Genomic DNA, 20719 nt, shown 5'->3' on the forward strand with positions numbered 1-20719 from the left:
TCTATATGAGAGTCAACTTTACCTTATTTCTATATAAAACACACACACTACTTTAACCGACTTTAAATACAATATTTTAACATTTGATAAAACTAAAGACAACATTCTCAACTGATAGAGGCATTAAGCCTTGCACAGAACACACTGAAACTGATAGTGACATCTTTATTACACTTTATTAATATAAAAATCACAGTATTTCCTATCGACCGACAATAAAATATTCAACTAACACCATTATGCTTCACTACTGAAAAGTATTTACATTCTCTTCAAAAAACTTCAAAGTGCACATTATGACTTCTTGCATACCATAATTTCATTTCATAAATTATCTTATAGTTTCAATAGAGCTCTAAACATATCCTGACTTATTTCCTTACTACTTAGTTTTAAAATTCATTATTAAACAATGCCACAACCTATACTCAATAGTAGTTGGTAGCTAAATATGGTTTTCGAACTTCACCACAAAGAATGTCATAGCCTATTTCTGTATTTCTCTTAACTAATTAATAGTTTTATTATTACACATTACCATAAACTATTGTACTCATTTTTAACCGTCTAATAGTTTTACTATTACAATATCATAACCAATTAGAGTAATTATGTTATCACCTAATACTTTTACGTACAACTATAACCTATTCAAGCAATAATTACCACCTAATAGAATTACTATTAGAGACTCACAATCTATTCCAAATATTTCTCTTTGCTGTCTAATGATTTCAGCAAACACAATCAGTATGACAACAAAATAATACATTTTATAGTTTCTATTAAACATCTGAAGCTTACAGATCTACAAAGTAAACAATAATTTTCTTCTTACAATAACTATAAACACTGAATTCATAGTGCAGCATTTGATAACACAGAATTTATGAAACTTTCTAAAGATAAATATCTCAAAACAAGGTTATTAAAACACTGTTCACCAGCAACTTACAGCAAAAGGAAGGGAATTTATCAGTGTGGGTGGTATGTGCCTGCTATACGTCTGAGAAGGAGAGGCATAGCCAGCTATGCTAGGTCCTCCTGATGTACAGGCAGAACTATGTGAAGACTGATTGCAGGATGTAGGGACTATTACTAGCTGAAAAACAGAGAGGATAGAAAATTATATTAAAACAGATTACATTTTTTAAAATTACATTTTTTTTTAGAAACTAATGAAAATTCTATAGTTAAAAATTATTTTTTGAATAACATATTTTATCATGTCCATATTTCTTTCAAGACATTGTTTAATTTTAATTAAAAGGCAGCTCTATTAATATGGTTTCAAAATTTTATGTGAACTTAAAATTTAGATATACTGAACATTATCTACTTTCAAATTTCTAATCAGAAATGACAATACAGATTCAGAAATATCTTTACCATGCAAAAATGGGTATCAAAAAATGTCCTGACTGTCTCTACTATACAAATATGGGTGCTGACATAAGTCGAGAGATTATCTCTACTATACAAATACGGGTGCTGACATAAGTCGAGAGATTATCTCTACTATACAAATACGGGTGCTGACATAAGTCGAGAAATTATCTCTACTATACAAATATGGCTGCCGACACAGGTCAAGGGGTTATATTTAATAGAAAATAATTATATAGCTGTCAGCAAATAATGAGAGGTTATAATTGAAATAAAATATGAATAGTATGAAAAGTTTATTTAGTGTAGATTGATTTCATGAAAAAGACAACAAAATTATTAAGACCATAATGTACAAGATAATTAACTAAGATTCAGTACCAGAACGTGAAGCACCTAAGCTAAACAAAACAGATAAAAACTAGAATGCTCCACCAGTACAGATAATCTAACCAGACTGTACATTCCAACAAAGATAAAAATATATTATTGCTCAAACCAAATAAAAAACTGATTTTTACAATCTGTGAAACATGATTTAACTAACTGAAACAGTACTAAAATAATCATTAAATTACCTATAAATGATTTAACTCTCTCCACATGAGATTAGTTGAATTGACCAACCTCAAAACCATTTTGTAATTATTACAGCTTCCATACTATTACTTTTAATATAGTATGTGTATCTTTAAAAATTTGCCAGGTGTTTAATAAACATTAAATCATTTGTACACAAATCAGTTTTTTAGTGAAGTAGTTTCAATAAGTGCAAAGGATTTGTCTGGGAATATATCAAATCTTTTTTCTTTTTTTTTGGTGACTAGTTTGAGAGCAAAGTGAATTTTAAGTTGACATTAAAAATATTTTTCTTTATCTCAAAAACCTCAAATTGCATTCTTACAACCTCTAAAACCTACTAAAAATTAAAACTTTTTTACAATAACATTTTATATCTTATCTGTTATTACCTCAGCTTTAACCATATATATTTGATTCTTCTGCCAGTAGGCAAATAGAAGTATAGTGAAAAGTTGTAAAATCAGAAATAGAATGAGCAGCTGTGTTCTTTTTTTTTGTTATTGTTAACAAAGTTTTAAAGTACTTCTTTTCAGAGTTTTAAACACTAAACACTTATGGTCAATATATGTTTATATTATGGTCAATGAAGGAAGTAGAAATCTGCTATAACTAAAAAAACAACTCGCCACTTGTGTTACTACACTATGTGACATTGAAATACAATACTCTGAAAACACGATGTGGAATTTACCAGCTTATGTATTCAACAGTGTTTACAAAGATAATCCCCTCGAGTAATAACATTGCACTTTGAATCTCTAAAAACTTTTAATATGTGGTTTGGAGCTGGTTTGATAAATATTGAAAGTGTTTGAGCATTGGTCATTCTTCTGGAATGTTTGGAATTTTTTTAGTATACCATAAAGGCATACAGAGCTATTGTTTGTTTGCATAGTTACAAAATCCTATTTCTCTTTCAGCAAACTTATTCATCAACCAATAAATATTATTTATTCACAAATGCTTGAATTTTAGTTATTCAAACATAGAAGAATAAATAAAAATATTTTCAAATGCAAAGAATTTGCACACTTAGAGTTATGAGATTTTTGCTCAGAATTCATATGTGCTAAGAATCACTGTAAACCTCATTTGTTCTTTCAAGTGGAGGGTGAAGAGATATTAATTTTTGTAGACTTCAAATATATATTTTAGAAAACAAGTAAATTATCAACTTAATATACTGGTGCACACAAAACCCATGTTATTTATCTGGGTTTCTAAACAGCTACACATGGCTTTCGAAAATTCTCATATCTGTTCAGATTAACAACTTGGTCCTCAGACCTGAACAGTTTTAGTAAAATTATGACTTTCTCCTTCAAGCTATTTTGAAACAACTGTCAGATTTATATACACAAAAACTGACATTTCTCTTGGTAGTAAATACTTATTCAAAAGATTTAATTAAGGTTTCAAAATAAGATAGTAGTAAGAAGAGCCATTCTACTAAATTAGCTGAATATACTGACATCTCTGCAAATCATATAGTTGGGAAGTTCTTATTTTATATTCTAGCTTGTTTATGTCTCAAATTTAAGTTTTTAATTAATTTACCACTGTACACATTGTTTGGTAGGCATAATAAAAATTGAGAAATAAGACAATAAGAAGAAAAACAAAAATTGATATTTATATATTTTTCCATTGTATTTCTTTTTAAATTAAAACATATATATAATATTAAAATATGAATTATAAATGATGTTTTAATGTCAATTTCATTAACAAACGTTATTCATAATTTTTTAAAAATAATTCTCTATAAAGGTCATGACATGCACTCTAATCTGCCCACAGTAAAAGGGTTAATGTATAACACTACTTCAAATAGATCAGGCAATGGCTAGTCATCATTATTAAAGCTAAATAAAATTATGCACAGACATTTTTAAAGCAACTTTGATGCCCGTTTCCAACCAATTAATTTTATTAGTTAAATGTGATTTAACTAAGATTTCCATAAATTTGTAGATGAAAACCATATGATTACAGTAAGATTCACTTTAAAATACTAGTAAACAGTAAGAGTCACAAATTACTTTTGAGTAATAAAACCACTTTTTTGCTGACATGTAAAACAATTTTTCTATTAAACTTTTGAAGTAAAATAGTGTAAACAAACAAAATAATTTAATTAAAAAATATTAGAAAATATTGTCTAAAGGTTATAATTTTCCCATACTGAAAACAGATTTCCCACAAGTACTTATTTCTGCTGTTGTTCTTGTTCATTGCTGCCCTCTATATGAAAAAAAATTTTTTTGGAATGCCACACGTCTTGAACTCCCACAATCAACATGGTTCAGCTGCGTATCATGTCATCACATGACAACCCTCTGCCAACAGAAGAGTAATACACTTTCCTGAAGTATGTGACTCTCACTGTTTGATTCTACCTAGCTATCACCTTGTACATTATAGGAAAATAATAGCATCCTAGGTGGTACATTACCTCTTTTCATATGTGTAGCTAGAATCCCACACTGAAAAAATGGAGAGACAACTGCAAGAGATAGAAATAAGTATCCTTCAAAAGCATCCAAAGAACACCCATAAAATGTGATCCCTGTTGGAAAAGGAACACACTTGGGAGACCACACCACTTCTGTACCAGGAATACTCTGCACCCAACATGGAAACTGTTGTAACATACATGGACCAAGAAGGGAGAGAAAACTGGTTGAGTTGAAATTCGGACCACAGAATCTCATTCCCATAGAACAAAGACTGTACAAGAAGTATCTAGAGACAGGAATGTGGGAAAGCTAACCTGAAGATGGCCTAAGAAGGTTGAAACGTTTTCCTCTATTTCCATAAATGTTTTAATACCCACACCAGCCATCTTGAGATACATCTAAAATGGATGTACTCCAAGATGTAGAGTGAGTAAATTGCAGTGGACCATAAGCAGCCAGTCAACTTCTATACAAAATTAAGCAACTCATGGTAGGAGGAGGGCCCACACCACTTTCACTTCAAGTAAAATAAAATCACATGTTGTGCAAACTAATCTACAAAATGAGCATATTTGTGCAAATACAAAATAATCCACACATCTTGGAGCCCAACATCTGAATGATAGTAAAAAGATATGCGACAACACGACAAGTCACATCAAAATCACACTGGCATCCTACTGTGCAACATCAGTCTCAAGCAATAAAATGCTTTGGAGTGGTGCAGCAGCAGAACTGTTGCCCCAATTAAACTTATCCACCAGATAGGACTGCACAGAAGGAAGAGTGCAAAACCACACTCCAGGTCCCACAGCACAAAAGTGTATCATCTCCAGAAACATATAGCAAGTGGACTCTCTAATTAGAACCACATAGAAGTTTGATGCAACATCAATCTCGAGGACTCATCACACACAGGTATAGATATTGGAGTAAACTGAGTGTGGAAGATGACACAAGTCTGAGGATTTATGTTGATTTATCCAGCTCTAATCCAAAACCATTAGTAGGAAACCAACATACAATTGATCGTATGATGAGGGATCTCAATCTAGACATGAAGTGAAATGTGGCAGACCTACTCCAAAGCAACTCATCCTCTGGAGAGGACTGCACAAAGGATAGAGCACAACAACAACCTCCAAGTCCCATCACCTGGAGATAGACTGCATTTCGAAAATATAGACAACCTCACTGTCTGGGCAGAACTGCACAGAAGTTGAGCACAACATCAATCTCTAGGATCCACCACATAGAGATGGAACACATAATTGGAGGATCACACATCATCTACATCACCACCCTACTCTCTACTGAATGGAAGCAAACAGACTTGGGACCCTTCCACGGTCCACAACCCTTGTGGTACAGAACTGAAGTGGGAAGGACTCCCATTATTGGAAACAGTGCAACAAGCAATTACAAAAACCCCACTGAGAAAAGCAGACTGCTTCTGATTTATTCAATCAAATGGGCAGCAAGAATGAACAGCTATCCAATTCTGCTTCATCCATGTACGTCCATTGGTTAGTATAGCCAGGAAGAGACACATTAATGAAGCCAGTGTATCGCAAGGAGAAACCTACTACTGATATTTTGGTACACCCATTTTAACAATGTGTGTTAAAGACCACAGATGTACATCATAGCTGTACAGTGTGGATTCGAGATAGGTTGAGCATACCTGGCCAAGCAACACTCTCCACTGAGCAGGATCTGAAACCTAAATGGGACAAGCTCCTGGAAGGAAGTATATATAGAAAGAAAAGATAATTCATCCAGTCAGAATTCCACTGAAGTTTAAAGAACGGCAACAGTACAAAGAAGGTACCCTACTGAGAAAGAAATAGCTACCCAATAAAAATAGAGGGAGATAAATGTATTAGGTGGAGGGCACATGTCTAGCTGAATAGTTTTCTTCAATGGATGATGGAAGTAAGACCACAGAAAAAAAAAAGAAGATGCCTGATCTCAGAGTCCACACATTAATCTAAATACTCAGGAAAGTTTCAAGAATAAGTAGATGAAGAAAAGAAGTTACCCAGTACTCACAAAAGTGGAAGGTTGATGAACCAGTGAAAAAAACAGTATCCTTTTCAACAAGATTTCAACAGCAACAAAACCATATGTAAAGTGACAAGACTGAAGACGACAATAGTGCTAATGATGAACAGAGAGAGAAAGTATTCTCTGATGAAACATTCAGAGTACAAGTAGATTGGATCAGAAAGCAGGTCATATTGAACAAGTATTTTAGGACAGTTGTAAAGGTAAAATGAAGATAGGAGAAAGGGATTATCAGGGGCAATCGCACCACGTGAGCAAAAGTGATGTTGAGAGTCAAGGAAAGGTTGACCAGCTTCTGATAAGCCAAATCATAAAGATTAAAGATCCACGAATGATGAAGCATGCTAACACCAGCCTTTAACTGACAAACAAAATGCTCACCATGAACCCAGGTGTCAGGGAAAGAAAGGGAGTCCAACAATGAGTGCCATCTTAAAAAAACACACAAAAAACAGTATCATATGATTAGTTGGTTGGTTGATTTAGTGTTTTATGGCACAAAACAGCTAGGCTATCTGTGCCAAACATCCAGTAAAAAGTTAAAATTAAATTTAGTAAAATTAATAAAAGGAAATTAAGGTAAAACAAAACAAAGTTTAAAAAATACATAAATAGCATAAAACCAATGTTTGCATCTAGTCTACAGCAGTAACAGAAAAACCACAGTAATACATGTTGTAAAGGACTTTCTGTAGCATAATTGTAATTATCAAAACTCGTCAGGAAGACTAACAGGTAAGTACAAAAACCACTATCAGTCACCTGAAGTTGGCCTTTCCAGTCCTGGTTATTTGATTTGACGTTATGGCCATTTTCAAAAGTAAAGTAATAAAATTTTAAAAGACTTGTAGCAAAATTTTAATGATAACTCCCAGGATGACTAATGGGTACTTCAAACAGCTGCATTAGTCACCTGAAGATGGCCTTTCCAGTCCTGGTTTCAAGTTATTTAATGTTACAGCCATTTTCTAATTTCAAATCGAACTAGATTGACTTTGATTCTTAAAAAGGAATCACATTAAAAAAGGTCTAATGTATACATTAAAACACTTAAATGGCATTAAAAAGATGGCCTTTAAAAAACTAAAAACATTACCAAGGTGGACAGTGTCACCATCACCAATAACACTGTCTAACGTTATGGACAAACCTTGGGACAAAACATGTTTAAAATGGTGCTGTTGTTGAGAGTCATAACGATGGCAGGAAAATAAAATGTGACTTATTGTGACGTGAGTGTTACACAGACTACACACTGGTGCATCAGTTCCAGATAATAGAAAGCAATGAGTTAAAAAACTGTAACCAATGAGTAGTCTAGTTAGAAAAACTTCCTCTTTCTGATCATTATCATATGAAAACTGGAAATGGAACACACCAGATAAGGCATAATAAAAAAGACAGTTAGGCCTAATAGATTTTGGAGAATATAAAAAGGAAAGAAGAAAACAAAAACTGTTAAAATCCTCCTTTTCATGAACAGGTTCAGAAAAATGCAAGAGCCCAAACATTGTTGGAAGAAACAAAGACATCTCCAATAATGACCAATCTCCTGATGAATGATAGCCAATAAATACTCAGTTAAGACCCTCAGACCTTAAGCTGGTAATAACAGTTGAAGTATCAGTAACACCATCAGATGTTGTAAAACAAACTTTGGAATTCATCTTAAACCTCAAAAAGTTCACAAATGACAAAAAACATATCAAAAAACAGAGGTACATTACTGTGGCAAACTACTACAGACAAAATTAATTGTACCTAATAAGTAAATCAGTATTTCAAAGTGATTTAATTGCAAAATGCAGCTGAACCACATGAAATCAAAATATATGTGAGAATTCGAGGACTTTAACATACAATTTCTGCATATATAGAACACTGAACAAAAGCTACTATACATGTAGAAAGTAGCAAAGTAACCTATCTGAAATGTTTTTAAGAGTAATTGAACACATATAAATGCAATATAAAATCAACAGAAGAAAGCCTTTCATTTTATATAAAGCTATCTTTATACCTGGGACGATGGTGTTGGTCCAACGACTGCAACAGAATTATGACGTTTAAATGGAGCTCCAGCACCAGGTTTGCCCCATGGATCATACAGCTGCATCTCCTCTTTAAAGTAACATATAATGATATATAAATATATATGCAAACAGTCATACACACTAACTATATTTCAAAATGTAAACAACTATTAATTCATTCACAATTTTCATAACCCTAACAACTAGAGGAGGTTTAAAAAAAATTGAAATATGAATTTATTTTCCAAAATCCACCAATCATCTCACCTAAAATGAATTAAACTATTCTATATGAAGAATTCTTAAACAGCTTAAACAATATATTTTGTATATGGAAACATTATCATTAATTTACCAAATGATCTGTTTTTTACAAATACAGATTTGTAAATTGTGACTTTAAGTTTTTTCTGATAAAATACAATATTAATTAAACTTACAAACATTATGATTCCCTTTACTGAAGTTACTTCCAGTTATATTACATGTCAAACACTAAAAAATTAAACAACATGGCTTTTCTTTGTAATGGAATATAAACATCAAAACTCTATCTTTCTACTAACTATAGTTCAATTTTACTTCTTACCTTATGTATTCTTTTAACTACAGCCAACATTATGTTTACTTATTTTTTCAATAGAAAAAGTCCCCCCCCCTTTTTTAGTCACTCTAGGCCAATTGAAAGACTCAAGATAGATAAATCATTAAAACCAGACAATATTTTTTCCACAGGTTTAAAGAAAATCAAAGATCAGATACACACGTTCCCTCATACTTAGTCAAACAAAACAACAGTGGGAACACGTCTGACAAGTGCAGAACTGTCACTGTCACTCTCCTCTTAATTAGTTGTTCTGAAAATTATAGATATGTTAACCTGACTTCTTAATAGGATATTTTCTAGTTTGATAAAACAACATCTGCAAAATTATCTAGTAAAGTATGATATTATAAAATAAATAAACAAGGATTCACCAAAGAAAAATATTGCTGATATAATGTGTTACCTGGTATGCTTAAGGCTAATAATGTGTTAACATTTGAAAGAAAATCTCATCAGTTTGGGTTGGAGAAAGACTAGTAAATTGGATTGTAGAATGGCTGGATGAGAAAAGGAAAAAAAAAGTTAATTGTAATGGAATCCAATTAGTTTAGATCCTTGTTAGTAGTGGATACCCCAGGGGTCAGTACTTTTTTTCATTAACAGCAGTGTGGATAAGGACATAATTTGTAAAGTTTCCACACAAAATTAAATGTTTAGCTGTACTGATAACAAACAAAATACCTGTCTCTAGTGACAGGAAAAGTTTAAGTTAACCTATCAATTCTAGTTACTTGATGGACTTTGAAAGGTTAATTGTGTTACACTTTTGGTTCAACTCACAGCCAAAGCTCTGAGCTAATTATACTGCACACACTGTGTGTGTGTGTGTTTCTTATAGCAAAACCACATCAGTCTATCTGCTAAGTCCATCGAGGGAAATCGAACCCCTGAATTTAGTGTTGTAAATCCGTAGACTTACCACTGTACTAGCAGGGGGGACCTGCACATTGTGAAGAGTAATTATTGAACATTTCAGTTATGCTAACAGCTGATCAGTAATAACATACAGTAAATGTACATTTTTATTCTTTGTGTCACATTTTGAAATGTTAATGATGGTGTGATTAAGTCTTAATAATTTGGTGTATGATATCCTGCTTCCAAAATAAAATCTGACATCAACATTACTCCTGTCTGTTCTACAGTCAGTTCAAAAGTGAATGTTAAGCTTTACTTTGCCTGTGTAGTTTTTCAAATGGGAAACAGACCAATGTTTGGAAAGACACCTCAGCTATCAATATACAAGAATTTGAGATACTAAAGAATGAATTAATTTAATTGGATAGTTCAACATATAGCCTTTAATTATAGTAAAATGAAAATAATGCATTTAGGTTATAATTTGAAGTAAATTTAATAAGTGACAAAGCACACACAGTGTCAATGAAGAAAATGATCCTGGTATAGTGATGGACAAATCTCTCAAACCATTGAAGCAGTACTCTACCACTAACAGCAAACCTAACAGAATTTTAAAAGCATAGTTATTCATAAACATTCTGATTATTTAAAAGAAAATCATTAAATTGAATACTGTATACAGTTTTGGTTTCCTCACCTATAAAAAGAATAATGATTCAATGGAAAAAAAGTCTAGGTACAGCTATAAGAACAATATCCGAGGTAGAAGTGTTGTCTTATACAAAATGATTAAAGAACTTATTAAAGCATCTTCACTTGATAAAAGAAGAGAAACAGGTGATTTTAACAAAGTTTACAAGATCTTTCCATGATTGATAGGATTAAGGCCTCTGTTTTATTTGTGAAATATTCTGAAGACAACAGAACGAGAGGATAAGAGCCAAGATTTGAAGGCAAGCATGGCTCCAGTTAAGAAAACTATTTTTCTAACAGGATGATTGACTTTTGAAATGGGTTGTCATTGACATTTATGATGTTAGAAAATTGAATAGCTTCCAGGAATCAATTTAACACAAAAATATGATACTCTATAACACAAATGTTTTCAAAAGGTGTACTTTTCTTTTCCTGAGGAAACGTCAACCTATCAAAAGCAATAGAGTCCTAGCGTATCATATTATTGTAATTTTCATCAGTGAATGCCAGTAATTTATAAAAGTTTAAAACGAGAGTCAGTGATTCCCTGAAAATTGAAGCATCGATTTAGGTTTTTACTTTTCTTCAAAGGTGAGTGTGCAGAGACAGCTTAGAAGGAACAAATGGTCCCTCATTGTCTGTATGTTATCATCATCTACAACTCAGACTATCTTATTCTAATTATAGTAAGAAGTGTCTAACTTTATTTTAATCAGTTTTTTATATGATACAATCAAACCTTACTTCATACACTTTACACTTACAGTTTAATTTCTACTTTGTTAACTGTAACTGACTTACCTTCACAGCCTTTTAACTACATTAACAACTTACCTTCTTTTGTTCATCATAATCCAATATAACTTTTTCTTAAGTTATTCACTACACCCTACTTTTAGCTAAGTTTCATACTTTTGAGTTTAAATGTCTACAGTGGATTTGTTTACTTTATTTACATTTACTAAGTCTCAGCTTTGTTTCCCTACTCAATATTATTAATCAAAATGTACACATTTTTAGTATTTTCCACATCTATATCTTCCTCCTGTATAATCACAAACTTTACCTCTCTCCTTTTCCCACTGAAGTCTTTTCTGTTCTACCTTACTGAGAGTTTGTCCAGGCATTTCTGGTTGTGACAACGACCGACGCCGAGGAAATGTTGCAGAATTATTTGGTGGGCTGGAAGAAGAGATTGGGCATGGGGAGGTAGGATTTGGCAGAAAGCCACATGTTGAATCTCTGTGTGCCCAATTTGGAAGCCCACTGTGAAATTAATAAACCACATTACCAAGTAGCTGCTAGAATATCCAATAAATGGACTAGTATATCTAACAGTAAATTAAGATGTTTTCATTAATTTTGTGAATAATGTAATTTCTTTTCTATAATGATATACACTTGCTAGCTTCCTGAAAGTTGTTTCACCTTTCATTACAGGGTTTTAAATTACCTTAATCTATTCTTTAATTATTTCAAACACTACCTAGTTTACAAAATTTCCTGTCAAACTCAAAATTTTAGGCACAAGCCAATGTGATGAAAATATATATTTCTTCAATTATTTCTAGCCACAAATTCATTTCAACGAGAATACAATCCCATTACACTATCAATAACCTTTACCTCATTTGACAAAAATAAAACTCCAATTCCTTATTGCTAACTTTATTTCCTTTGGTTAAATTTTAACCCCAGTTCACTACCTTTATCATGTTTTGTTAAAAATGTAATCCAAATCCATTATTACACAGCTTTAACTAGTTTGATTAAAGCATAATCCAAATCCATTATAATTAAGCTTTATGTGATTTTGTGAAAATAGAAACTCAATCCATTGTCACAAAGCAATACCGAGTTGGGTGAAAATATAATCAGAATAGATTAACATTTGTACCTAGTTTAGTCGTAATATAATCCCAATATATTATCACTAACCTGTATGTAGTTTGGTGACGAAAAAAAAATCCAACTGACAATCATTAATCATTAACTACCTTGATCAATATATATTCCTCCTTCAGTACTAGTAACTTCTATTCAGGTATATGAAAATATATTTTTTTATCACCACAATATCCTAATGTTAAGAGAATGGAACTTTATTATTTATGATTAATTTCAGCTATTATCCATTACTACTTTAGATTTAACATTTTCCTAATATGAAAATATATATTTCTGATGGTTTCTTTGTTTATTTAGAATTTCGTGCAAAGCTACTAGAATGCTATCTGCAGTAGCCGTCCTAATTTAGCAGTGTAAGACTAGAGGGAAGGCAGCTAGTCATCACCACCTAACACCAACTCTTGGGCTACTCTTTTACCAATGAATAGTGGGATTGACTGTCACATTATAACACCCCACAGCTGAAAGGGCAAGCATGTTTGGTGCAACAGGAATTGAACTTGCAACCCTCAGATTACAAGTCAACACCTTAACCCACCTGGCCATGCCAGGCCATTTCTGATAGATACTCATCACACAGAATAACTATATTCCTCATGCATATGCTTATGGGACTTACATACCACTGGCCTTAAGATATCTCCCACCTAAATTCATGTTTAACATGAACTGTGTTAGTGCATGATGACATCATTAGGCGAGAAAAACCTCCACCAATAGAACAGCAACACAACATTCATTCTCAGTAATTGCCTCTATGCACGCACTCATGAAAGCACAATGAAAGAAAATGTGCAGCAGAAGTGAAGAGGACATGTAGGAACAGATTCAGAAGTATCCATCAGAATTACATTTTCAGCTTAGTGAAGTGTTAACTTCAAAGACTGTATTTAAACAGAAACACTAGAACCCCATTGTGGGGTTCTACTTGTAGGGGGATTGGTGCAAAATTTTACACAGATGACTCTCTTTCAGAAAGCTTTCAAACTAAATCCTATGCAAATGGCAGGGGTTTCATTGGGACTCATCCATGGAAGACTACATCTCATTTTGACCAGGTATACTTTTTGCTCAAAATGTTTGTTGAGGGAGGGGGATGAGAAGAGACAAGTGTGCTTCAGGGGTTAGTGGAACGAGAACACAACTACCAGAGTGGAACGAGAACACAACTACCAGAGTGGAACGAGAACACGACTACCAGAGTGGAACGAGACACAACTACCAGAGTGGAACGAGAACACGACTGACAGAGTGGAACGAGAACACGACTGACAGAGTGGAACGAGAACACGACTGACAGAGTGGAACGAGAACACGACTGACAGAGTGGAACGAGAACACGACTGACAGAGTGGAACGAGAACACGACTGACAGAGTGGAACGAGAACACGACTGACAGAGTGGAACGAGAACACACTGACAGAGTGGAACGAGAACCACGACTGGACAGACTGGAGTGGAACGAGAACACAACTGACAGACTGGAACGAGAACACAACTGACAGACTGGAACGAGAACACAACTACCAGAGTGGAACGAGAACACAACTACCAGAGTGGAACGAGAACACAACTATCAGAGTACTTGCACACAAGCAGATGGATAGCAACTAGGTGTAACATGGTTGGAGATATGTTCAAACCACACCTTGTGTGCTTACTCAACTACTGAACAAAACTCTGGTTGCAAGAGAAGATCTCTGTAGTTGTGCATTACGTTTTTGTACAGCATATGCCCACCTTAACTCTACTAAACAGACTCCAACTGCAGGAGAAGGACACAATTGTTTTTGTTTTTTTTAGAGGAGATTGACACAACACTGACAGAGTAATCATCACCCCACTTCCACATCTTGTGCTAAGCCCAAATGGTGAGAATTCTCTATGGTACACCAACCCAGTAGTTAGGAACTGCGATGTAATGAAAATCACCTGTGCTCAACTTGAAGAAAAAGGAGAAAATGTTCACACTGAGAGACCCATTAGCTAAGAAGTTCTTTTACTGGAGACAGTGGAAAAGGTGACTGTTAAACACAATTTTTAAAACCAGAATACATGAACCAAAGAAATGGGCAGAGCACTTTCACTGTGCTGACTTTTCCATGATAGCTCCTGGAATAAGTACCAGTCTACATTGGACAGTTGAATAAATATGTATACAAAGAGAAGACTGGTAGCATCAGGGCAGACAGTTTGAGTGATTTTCCATTATCCTGGCTTGATGCATATGTTGAGCAAGTATATCCTGAGAGGCATAATAAGCCACCTGATTGAATCTTGAGAAGTTTAAAGGGGAGTTGAAAAGAAAAACATACTTACTATTCTCATAATTGTTGGATTGACTGAAGAATGGTAGCTGATGGAAGTTGAAACAGGCAGATGATGAAGAGATGTGATGAAAGTGAGGGTAGTTGTCCACATGCAAACTAGGAGGACCTCATCCAAAAGCTTGTAAAAAATAGGAAGAGAGTGAGTCAAGTGATAAATCAAATATGAAGATGAAATAGCACGTGAACATCCAGCATCCATACCCAAATACAGAAGTGCCAAACAGACAAGTTGCCAGTTCCATCAAATAATAGTAAAAGTAGAGAAGCCCCAGTAAGAAGAGATATCCAAGGAAAGGGACAGACGATGGTAAAGATTCCAAAAGGATAAGTCCTTTGTAAGTAACATCAAGCAGGAACCAACCCAGGTCTGAACAATCATATAGGTGAAAGACAGAAGGAAGGGAGATAGAGAAGTACAGTTACCTTCATAAGTGGTAGAGGTCTTAGGAAGGAAAGACTGGTTTAGGGAGAGAAGTATGCAAGTGCAAGGGAGTAAATAGCATCAGTAGCATTGACATCTAAGTGATGTAAGCACAAATATGAATAGAAAGACAGTATAAAAAACAAGATGCCAATCACTCGAGAGAGTGGGACATAAAAGCATGCAAGACTACAGTAAAGTCTCAGTCAGGCATAAGAATTTTGTGAGGAGTTTGAAAAAAAATGGAGCAGAATATGTTAGAGGGGACAGAGGTAAAAAAAAGAAAAAAAACTGTTATACCAGATATCCAGCAACTGTAGAGGCTGAAAACATACAGACCAACAGCCAGATAAAAAAAGGCGAAAGGTGGTTCTCAATAGGACAACCAGGACAAAACTAGCAAGTGGACTAAAGATAAAGACCTACCACTTTTATTAATAGATAAACAGAGTGGAAGAGTAACAAGAATATGAAAAGAAGAATGCCACATAATCAAACAAGAATATGAAAAGAAGAATGTCACATAATCAAACAAGAATATGAAAAGAAGAATGTCACATAATCAAACAAGAATATGAAAAGAAGAATGTCACATAATCAAACAGTTTGGATTGACGAGTAACAGACCAGACAAATCACACACAAAGATGGAAGGATATCTCAATGAACAAAGGACATGTGATACTGAAGTGACAGACAAGAGGGCATTGGGTAGAGGAAGGGGATCTAGATGCTAAGCAAAGAAGCAGAGAAGAACCAAGTCTGAACTGGCTATCAAAAAATAAGACCAGATAAGTGTTGTGCATCTAGGTGAGGACCCAAGAGAGGATATGACAAACAGGCATACAGAAAAAAGGTGAGACTAAGCCTAACTAAAGGCATTAATTGGTTGTGTAAACCTCCAACTGGGTTGTTTTGGCATTATATCATCATGCATTTCATTTTAAATACATGAACTTCGGTGGAAGTTACTTCAAGATTTGTGGCATGTAAGTCTCAAAGACAGATGCACAAAAAAGATAGCTATTCTGTATGTGAGGACAAATTATCCTCTCAGAAATTTCAAAGTAAATGAGAAAATAAAAATTAAACAAGGAAAGAACTAAATACTGTGCTTCAATATCACAATTTGACTAAAAATGTAATGATAAAAGGAACTAAACTTAAGCCTGTGCTTTCAGGCACAAAACAGCCCTTCTTCATATGAATATAAAAAAAACACCTGAGAAATAGCTGTTATCAACCTGAAAGTACAGGTTTAGATTACAGTGATAGAATATACAAGTCAGGACAATCTTACCCATCATCTGTCCGTTGATATGTATGATAGTGGGAGTTCATATCTGTCACACCATCTTCATTCTTTTTATTTCTGTTTTTATTTTCCCCGATATTAAGGGATAAAGCTTGAAAAAAAGTAAATGAAAAACTTATTTTAACAACTTTATCTTCTGTGAAAACAATAGAAGTTAATACTTGTTAACCACAAAACTAAATCTAATACACATGAAGAACACTAAATGTGGGAAACAGCAGTAAAAATATAATGCAACGTAGTAAAAGTGTTTAAAATATAGATTGAACACAAGAGAAATGAATACATTAAAACACATAAACTACAAAATAAACAGAATGTAATGTACCTTCATATTAACTTACAGAAATTACATATCACATACAACAGTGATGTTGTCTATAAAACATTTAAGAGATTTAATTTTAAATGACATAATAGTACAATAGTTTCTTTTGTCTTATTTCCAGATATCCTACTACATTAAAATTTTTTCAGTTCTGAAGTAAAGGAATAACATACCACAATAATTTATGGTAATGATAAAACAACATGCTCGACACAAGTGTTATTACTATTCCTGTCTCCCAGTACTTCATCAATCACCGATATTAAGATGCTTGAAATAAAAAATATAACTCCAAAACATACTCTTGATCTGTGAATACTAAGCTTAGCTTACAGTTTCATCCTTCCAAAGTCTTAAAGACAAGCCTCACAAACATTTGGTAAGCAACTGTAAACTACACAACCCTTTCCTAACTTACCAGAATTCATCAAAGATGATACTTACAAAGTATTGGTTTAGCTTGACATCTAAAACATCTCCACTAATCCATAAAATTTATAATCCTTATATTACTGAATACAACTGATCCTACTATAGTAACAACACAAACTTTACTTTGTTACATTAACCACGAACAAAAATAAAATGAAAAAAGTATGATTTATTTTATCTAAATTAGATGAAAGAATCACTGTAGAGTTACCTAGATTGCCAAGAAACAAATTTAAGTGAGAGAAACCAATTTAGTAAGTAGATTCAATTATTGTTTGATAGAGCTGGGCAATCAGTAATACTTGCTAATCAATTAACCATTTCTCAATGGCTCAAAGGCTGTGTCATTGCATTTGTTAACTTGCATTCAAAATTTTATGGAACTATTATGTTATGAATTTATGTCAACAAGTTTGGAATCAAATTGTAAATTATAATCCAAACTATAATAATATATAAGAGTTAATTTCTTAATTTGAAAGTAAATATTAAAAGAACACATCTAAATATATAGATTTTAGTGAGTCATGTGGAATGTTGAGTGCAGCACTGTTTAAAATTAGATGTTTATGGTGTCAAAATACTAAGTCTATAATTTTGTAAAAATCAGGAACTCAAATTATCAATATTGACAAGCTAGAATATAAAACAAGAATCTCATATCTTTTTATTTTGCTGAGTATAAAATTATTTTTAATATGCAAATCAGCCAATCACAAGATAACTACAGCTGATATGAAGCTGCAGTTGAATAGCATGTATCAGAGTTACAGTTTGACATTCTTCAGGTTTTGTAGGCAGTGTGTTACCACTGATAACTGATCAGTTGGGGAAACTTTTGTAAATACATTTCAGTAGTAGAAATAGTGATGTAAATATATAGGTGTGTTAGGCTACTGATTTTTCTTCAGTGGTTTCTGTGACTTTTGGCAATAAATTCAAAAGTAAACTAACAGCACACACACCACCAAAATACATACATATATACATACATATATTAAAAACAGGTTAAGCATACATACAAAATTTTTTTACGCTATGAAGATCATAGTTGTATCTTTAAACCTTATACAGTTCTCAATGTGTTGTCAAAGTCCATTTCAGCCAATTCAAATGTTTTAGAACTCAGTTGATATGCAAAACTATTTTTCTCTCAATAGTATCCACTGACAGTTCACCTATACTGTTGTATGCGGTTACGAGTTGTGTCCTGAACTTCCAATAATCAGCTGTCTGTTCATCAAAGACTACACAGGTGGGAGTAATTTGTTTAGAAACACCCTTTGACAGGACAAATTCTTCTTCTTTACACCTTTAAAACTGTTACTCTCACTTTAACATATCAACCATTTCACTCCCACAATGGCTAAATTCACATTTTCTAAAACCATTCACTCCCACAATGGCTAACTTCACGTTTTCTAAAACCATTCACTCCCTGAATGGCTAACTTCACATTTTCTAAAACCATTCACTCCCACACATTATTTCTCTCACATTTTTCTAAAACCATTTCCTCCCACAATGGCTAACTTCACATTTTCTAAAACCATTCACTCCCATTATGGTAAACTTCACATTTTTCTAAAAACATACCATCACTATTTCTTTTCACATTTTCTAAAACCATTCACCTCACAATGGCTAATTCACATTTTCTAACTTTCCTCTCACTGAACTTCTCTTCCACATGATTACTTTTACTCTGTTTCTGCTCATCTAGCCACAGCTTTTTATACATCTATCATTCGGACCTTATAGAAATCATAGCCCAAATATCAATGGATTAGTAAATATATGTTTACTGGTGAATTACACAAAATTAATTATTTAGACAATCTTTTATGTCTGACAGAAGGATATGCACAGTATTTTCTGACACAAAGCATACACTTGAATCATAGAGACGTGTTCCTATTATGGACATAGTGTTTCAAAAATGGGGATATTCCTTTTACTTAATGGTATAAAAAAACTAAGGAATACAGATAAACTTGGAAAACCAGTGTCATCCATACAAGACCTGCTGCAAGTTCTACCCCAGTCATAGATAAAGCATGATGTCTTGTACCTGATGGAAATCCACAAACATAAAAAAAATCAGGTGATAAGCAGTTAACATGTTCCAGGTAACATTATACAACGCATTCAAGATGTGTATTTCTGAAAAGTGACAATTTATGTGCGGTACATGTTTTTCCACAACATATCCATGCAACTGCTATATCAAGCAGCTGAAGACTAGAAAGGTATTCATATTATTTAATACAAAGATACTTAGCTCAAATCTTCAGACACAATACCAAATAGTTTACATATGTTCAGACAGTTGATAAACATCTTAACGAGTGCCTGCAGGGAGAAAGTATATGATTGGATATGACATCCTTATGATGGAGTCATTCACAGTGAAAAATGTGCTGCAGGGATATTGTAATGTCCACAGTTATGAGGTAGAGAATAAACCATCATGGTGACACATACTCTAACAACATGATGAGAGTCCAAGATATTTTGAAGTAGCATACTTGATTCTAATTAATAAAATAGTATAGTAATGAGTTATACACCTATCGATGTCTTCGATACAAACCAACTGAATCAAGTAACTAATCATCTTGGATTTCTCAGTAAATATACCTATTCTCACAATAAATTTACCTACACAGAATGTATGTAGAAAACAATTTTCAAACAACTTTAAGAATCTAATCTATTTAAATCTAAGACAGCTTACATTCAAGTAAAAACTTACACCGAGTCTGTCCAATCACATCAAGGAGTGCCTGTAGCTGGGCTTTGGTTAATGTAACTGTTTCTTCTGTAAACCTGTCCACGGCAGTATTGTTTAAGCTTGTGGTGCAAGATAAAATATTCTTGTAACTGCTACTTAATAGAGATTCTGGGCCCATTCCTATATACACAAAATGTGTGCCTTTCTTTGGCAGAAAGCAGATCCTTATTTCATTCCTCCATAAATACATATATATAAAAATATCATTTCAAACATCTAAAAGGTACCAACTACTGGTTTCAACTGTATGTGTTACATTTGATTTCAAAGCCACACATCAAGAGCATTATACTATATCACCCAATTCTAATGCAAATTTGATGAACTACTTGTCTGAAGAAGTGGTTTATGTTGTTTCAATTGTTCAAAACATATCTTGAAGAATGCAAAAAAGTTACAGAAAACTGGTTCAGTGAAGACGCTAAAGAACAATGAGAAACATTTTTTGGTGATTGGGATGATGTGAATCTTTTTCTGGTGTTGTGTATACATCACTTAT

General features: G+C 33.3%; 1 protein-coding gene across 2 annotated transcripts in view; it reads right to left on the reverse strand.

Moving 5' to 3' along the window:
- The window catches only part of LOC143251156 (uncharacterized), a 122932-nt gene that overhangs the window by 50848 nt on the left and 51365 nt on the right, over positions 1–20719 (reverse strand). The window contains exons 1-6 of one of the 2 annotated variants that reach the window (XM_076502550.1): positions 20182–20207; positions 16652–16757; positions 14920–15048; positions 11758–11957; positions 8515–8615; positions 956–1102 (exon numbers count right to left, since the gene is read on the reverse strand). In XM_076502550.1, coding sequence (XP_076358665.1) covers positions 956–1102; positions 8515–8615; positions 11758–11818 — 309 coding nt within the window. In that variant the 5' untranslated portion in view covers positions 11819–11957; positions 14920–15048; positions 16652–16757; positions 20182–20207. Of the gene's footprint in view, positions 1–955; positions 1103–8514; positions 8616–11757; positions 11958–14919; positions 15049–16651; positions 16758–20181; positions 20341–20719 lie in introns of those variants that run through there. The other variant, XM_076502549.1, reaches the window with a different exon arrangement.

The sequence above is a fragment of the Tachypleus tridentatus genome, chromosome 5, assembly GCF_004210375.1.
Source record: "Tachypleus tridentatus isolate NWPU-2018 chromosome 5, ASM421037v1, whole genome shotgun sequence".
NCBI classification, from domain to species: domain Eukaryota; kingdom Metazoa; phylum Arthropoda; class Merostomata; order Xiphosura; family Limulidae; genus Tachypleus; species Tachypleus tridentatus.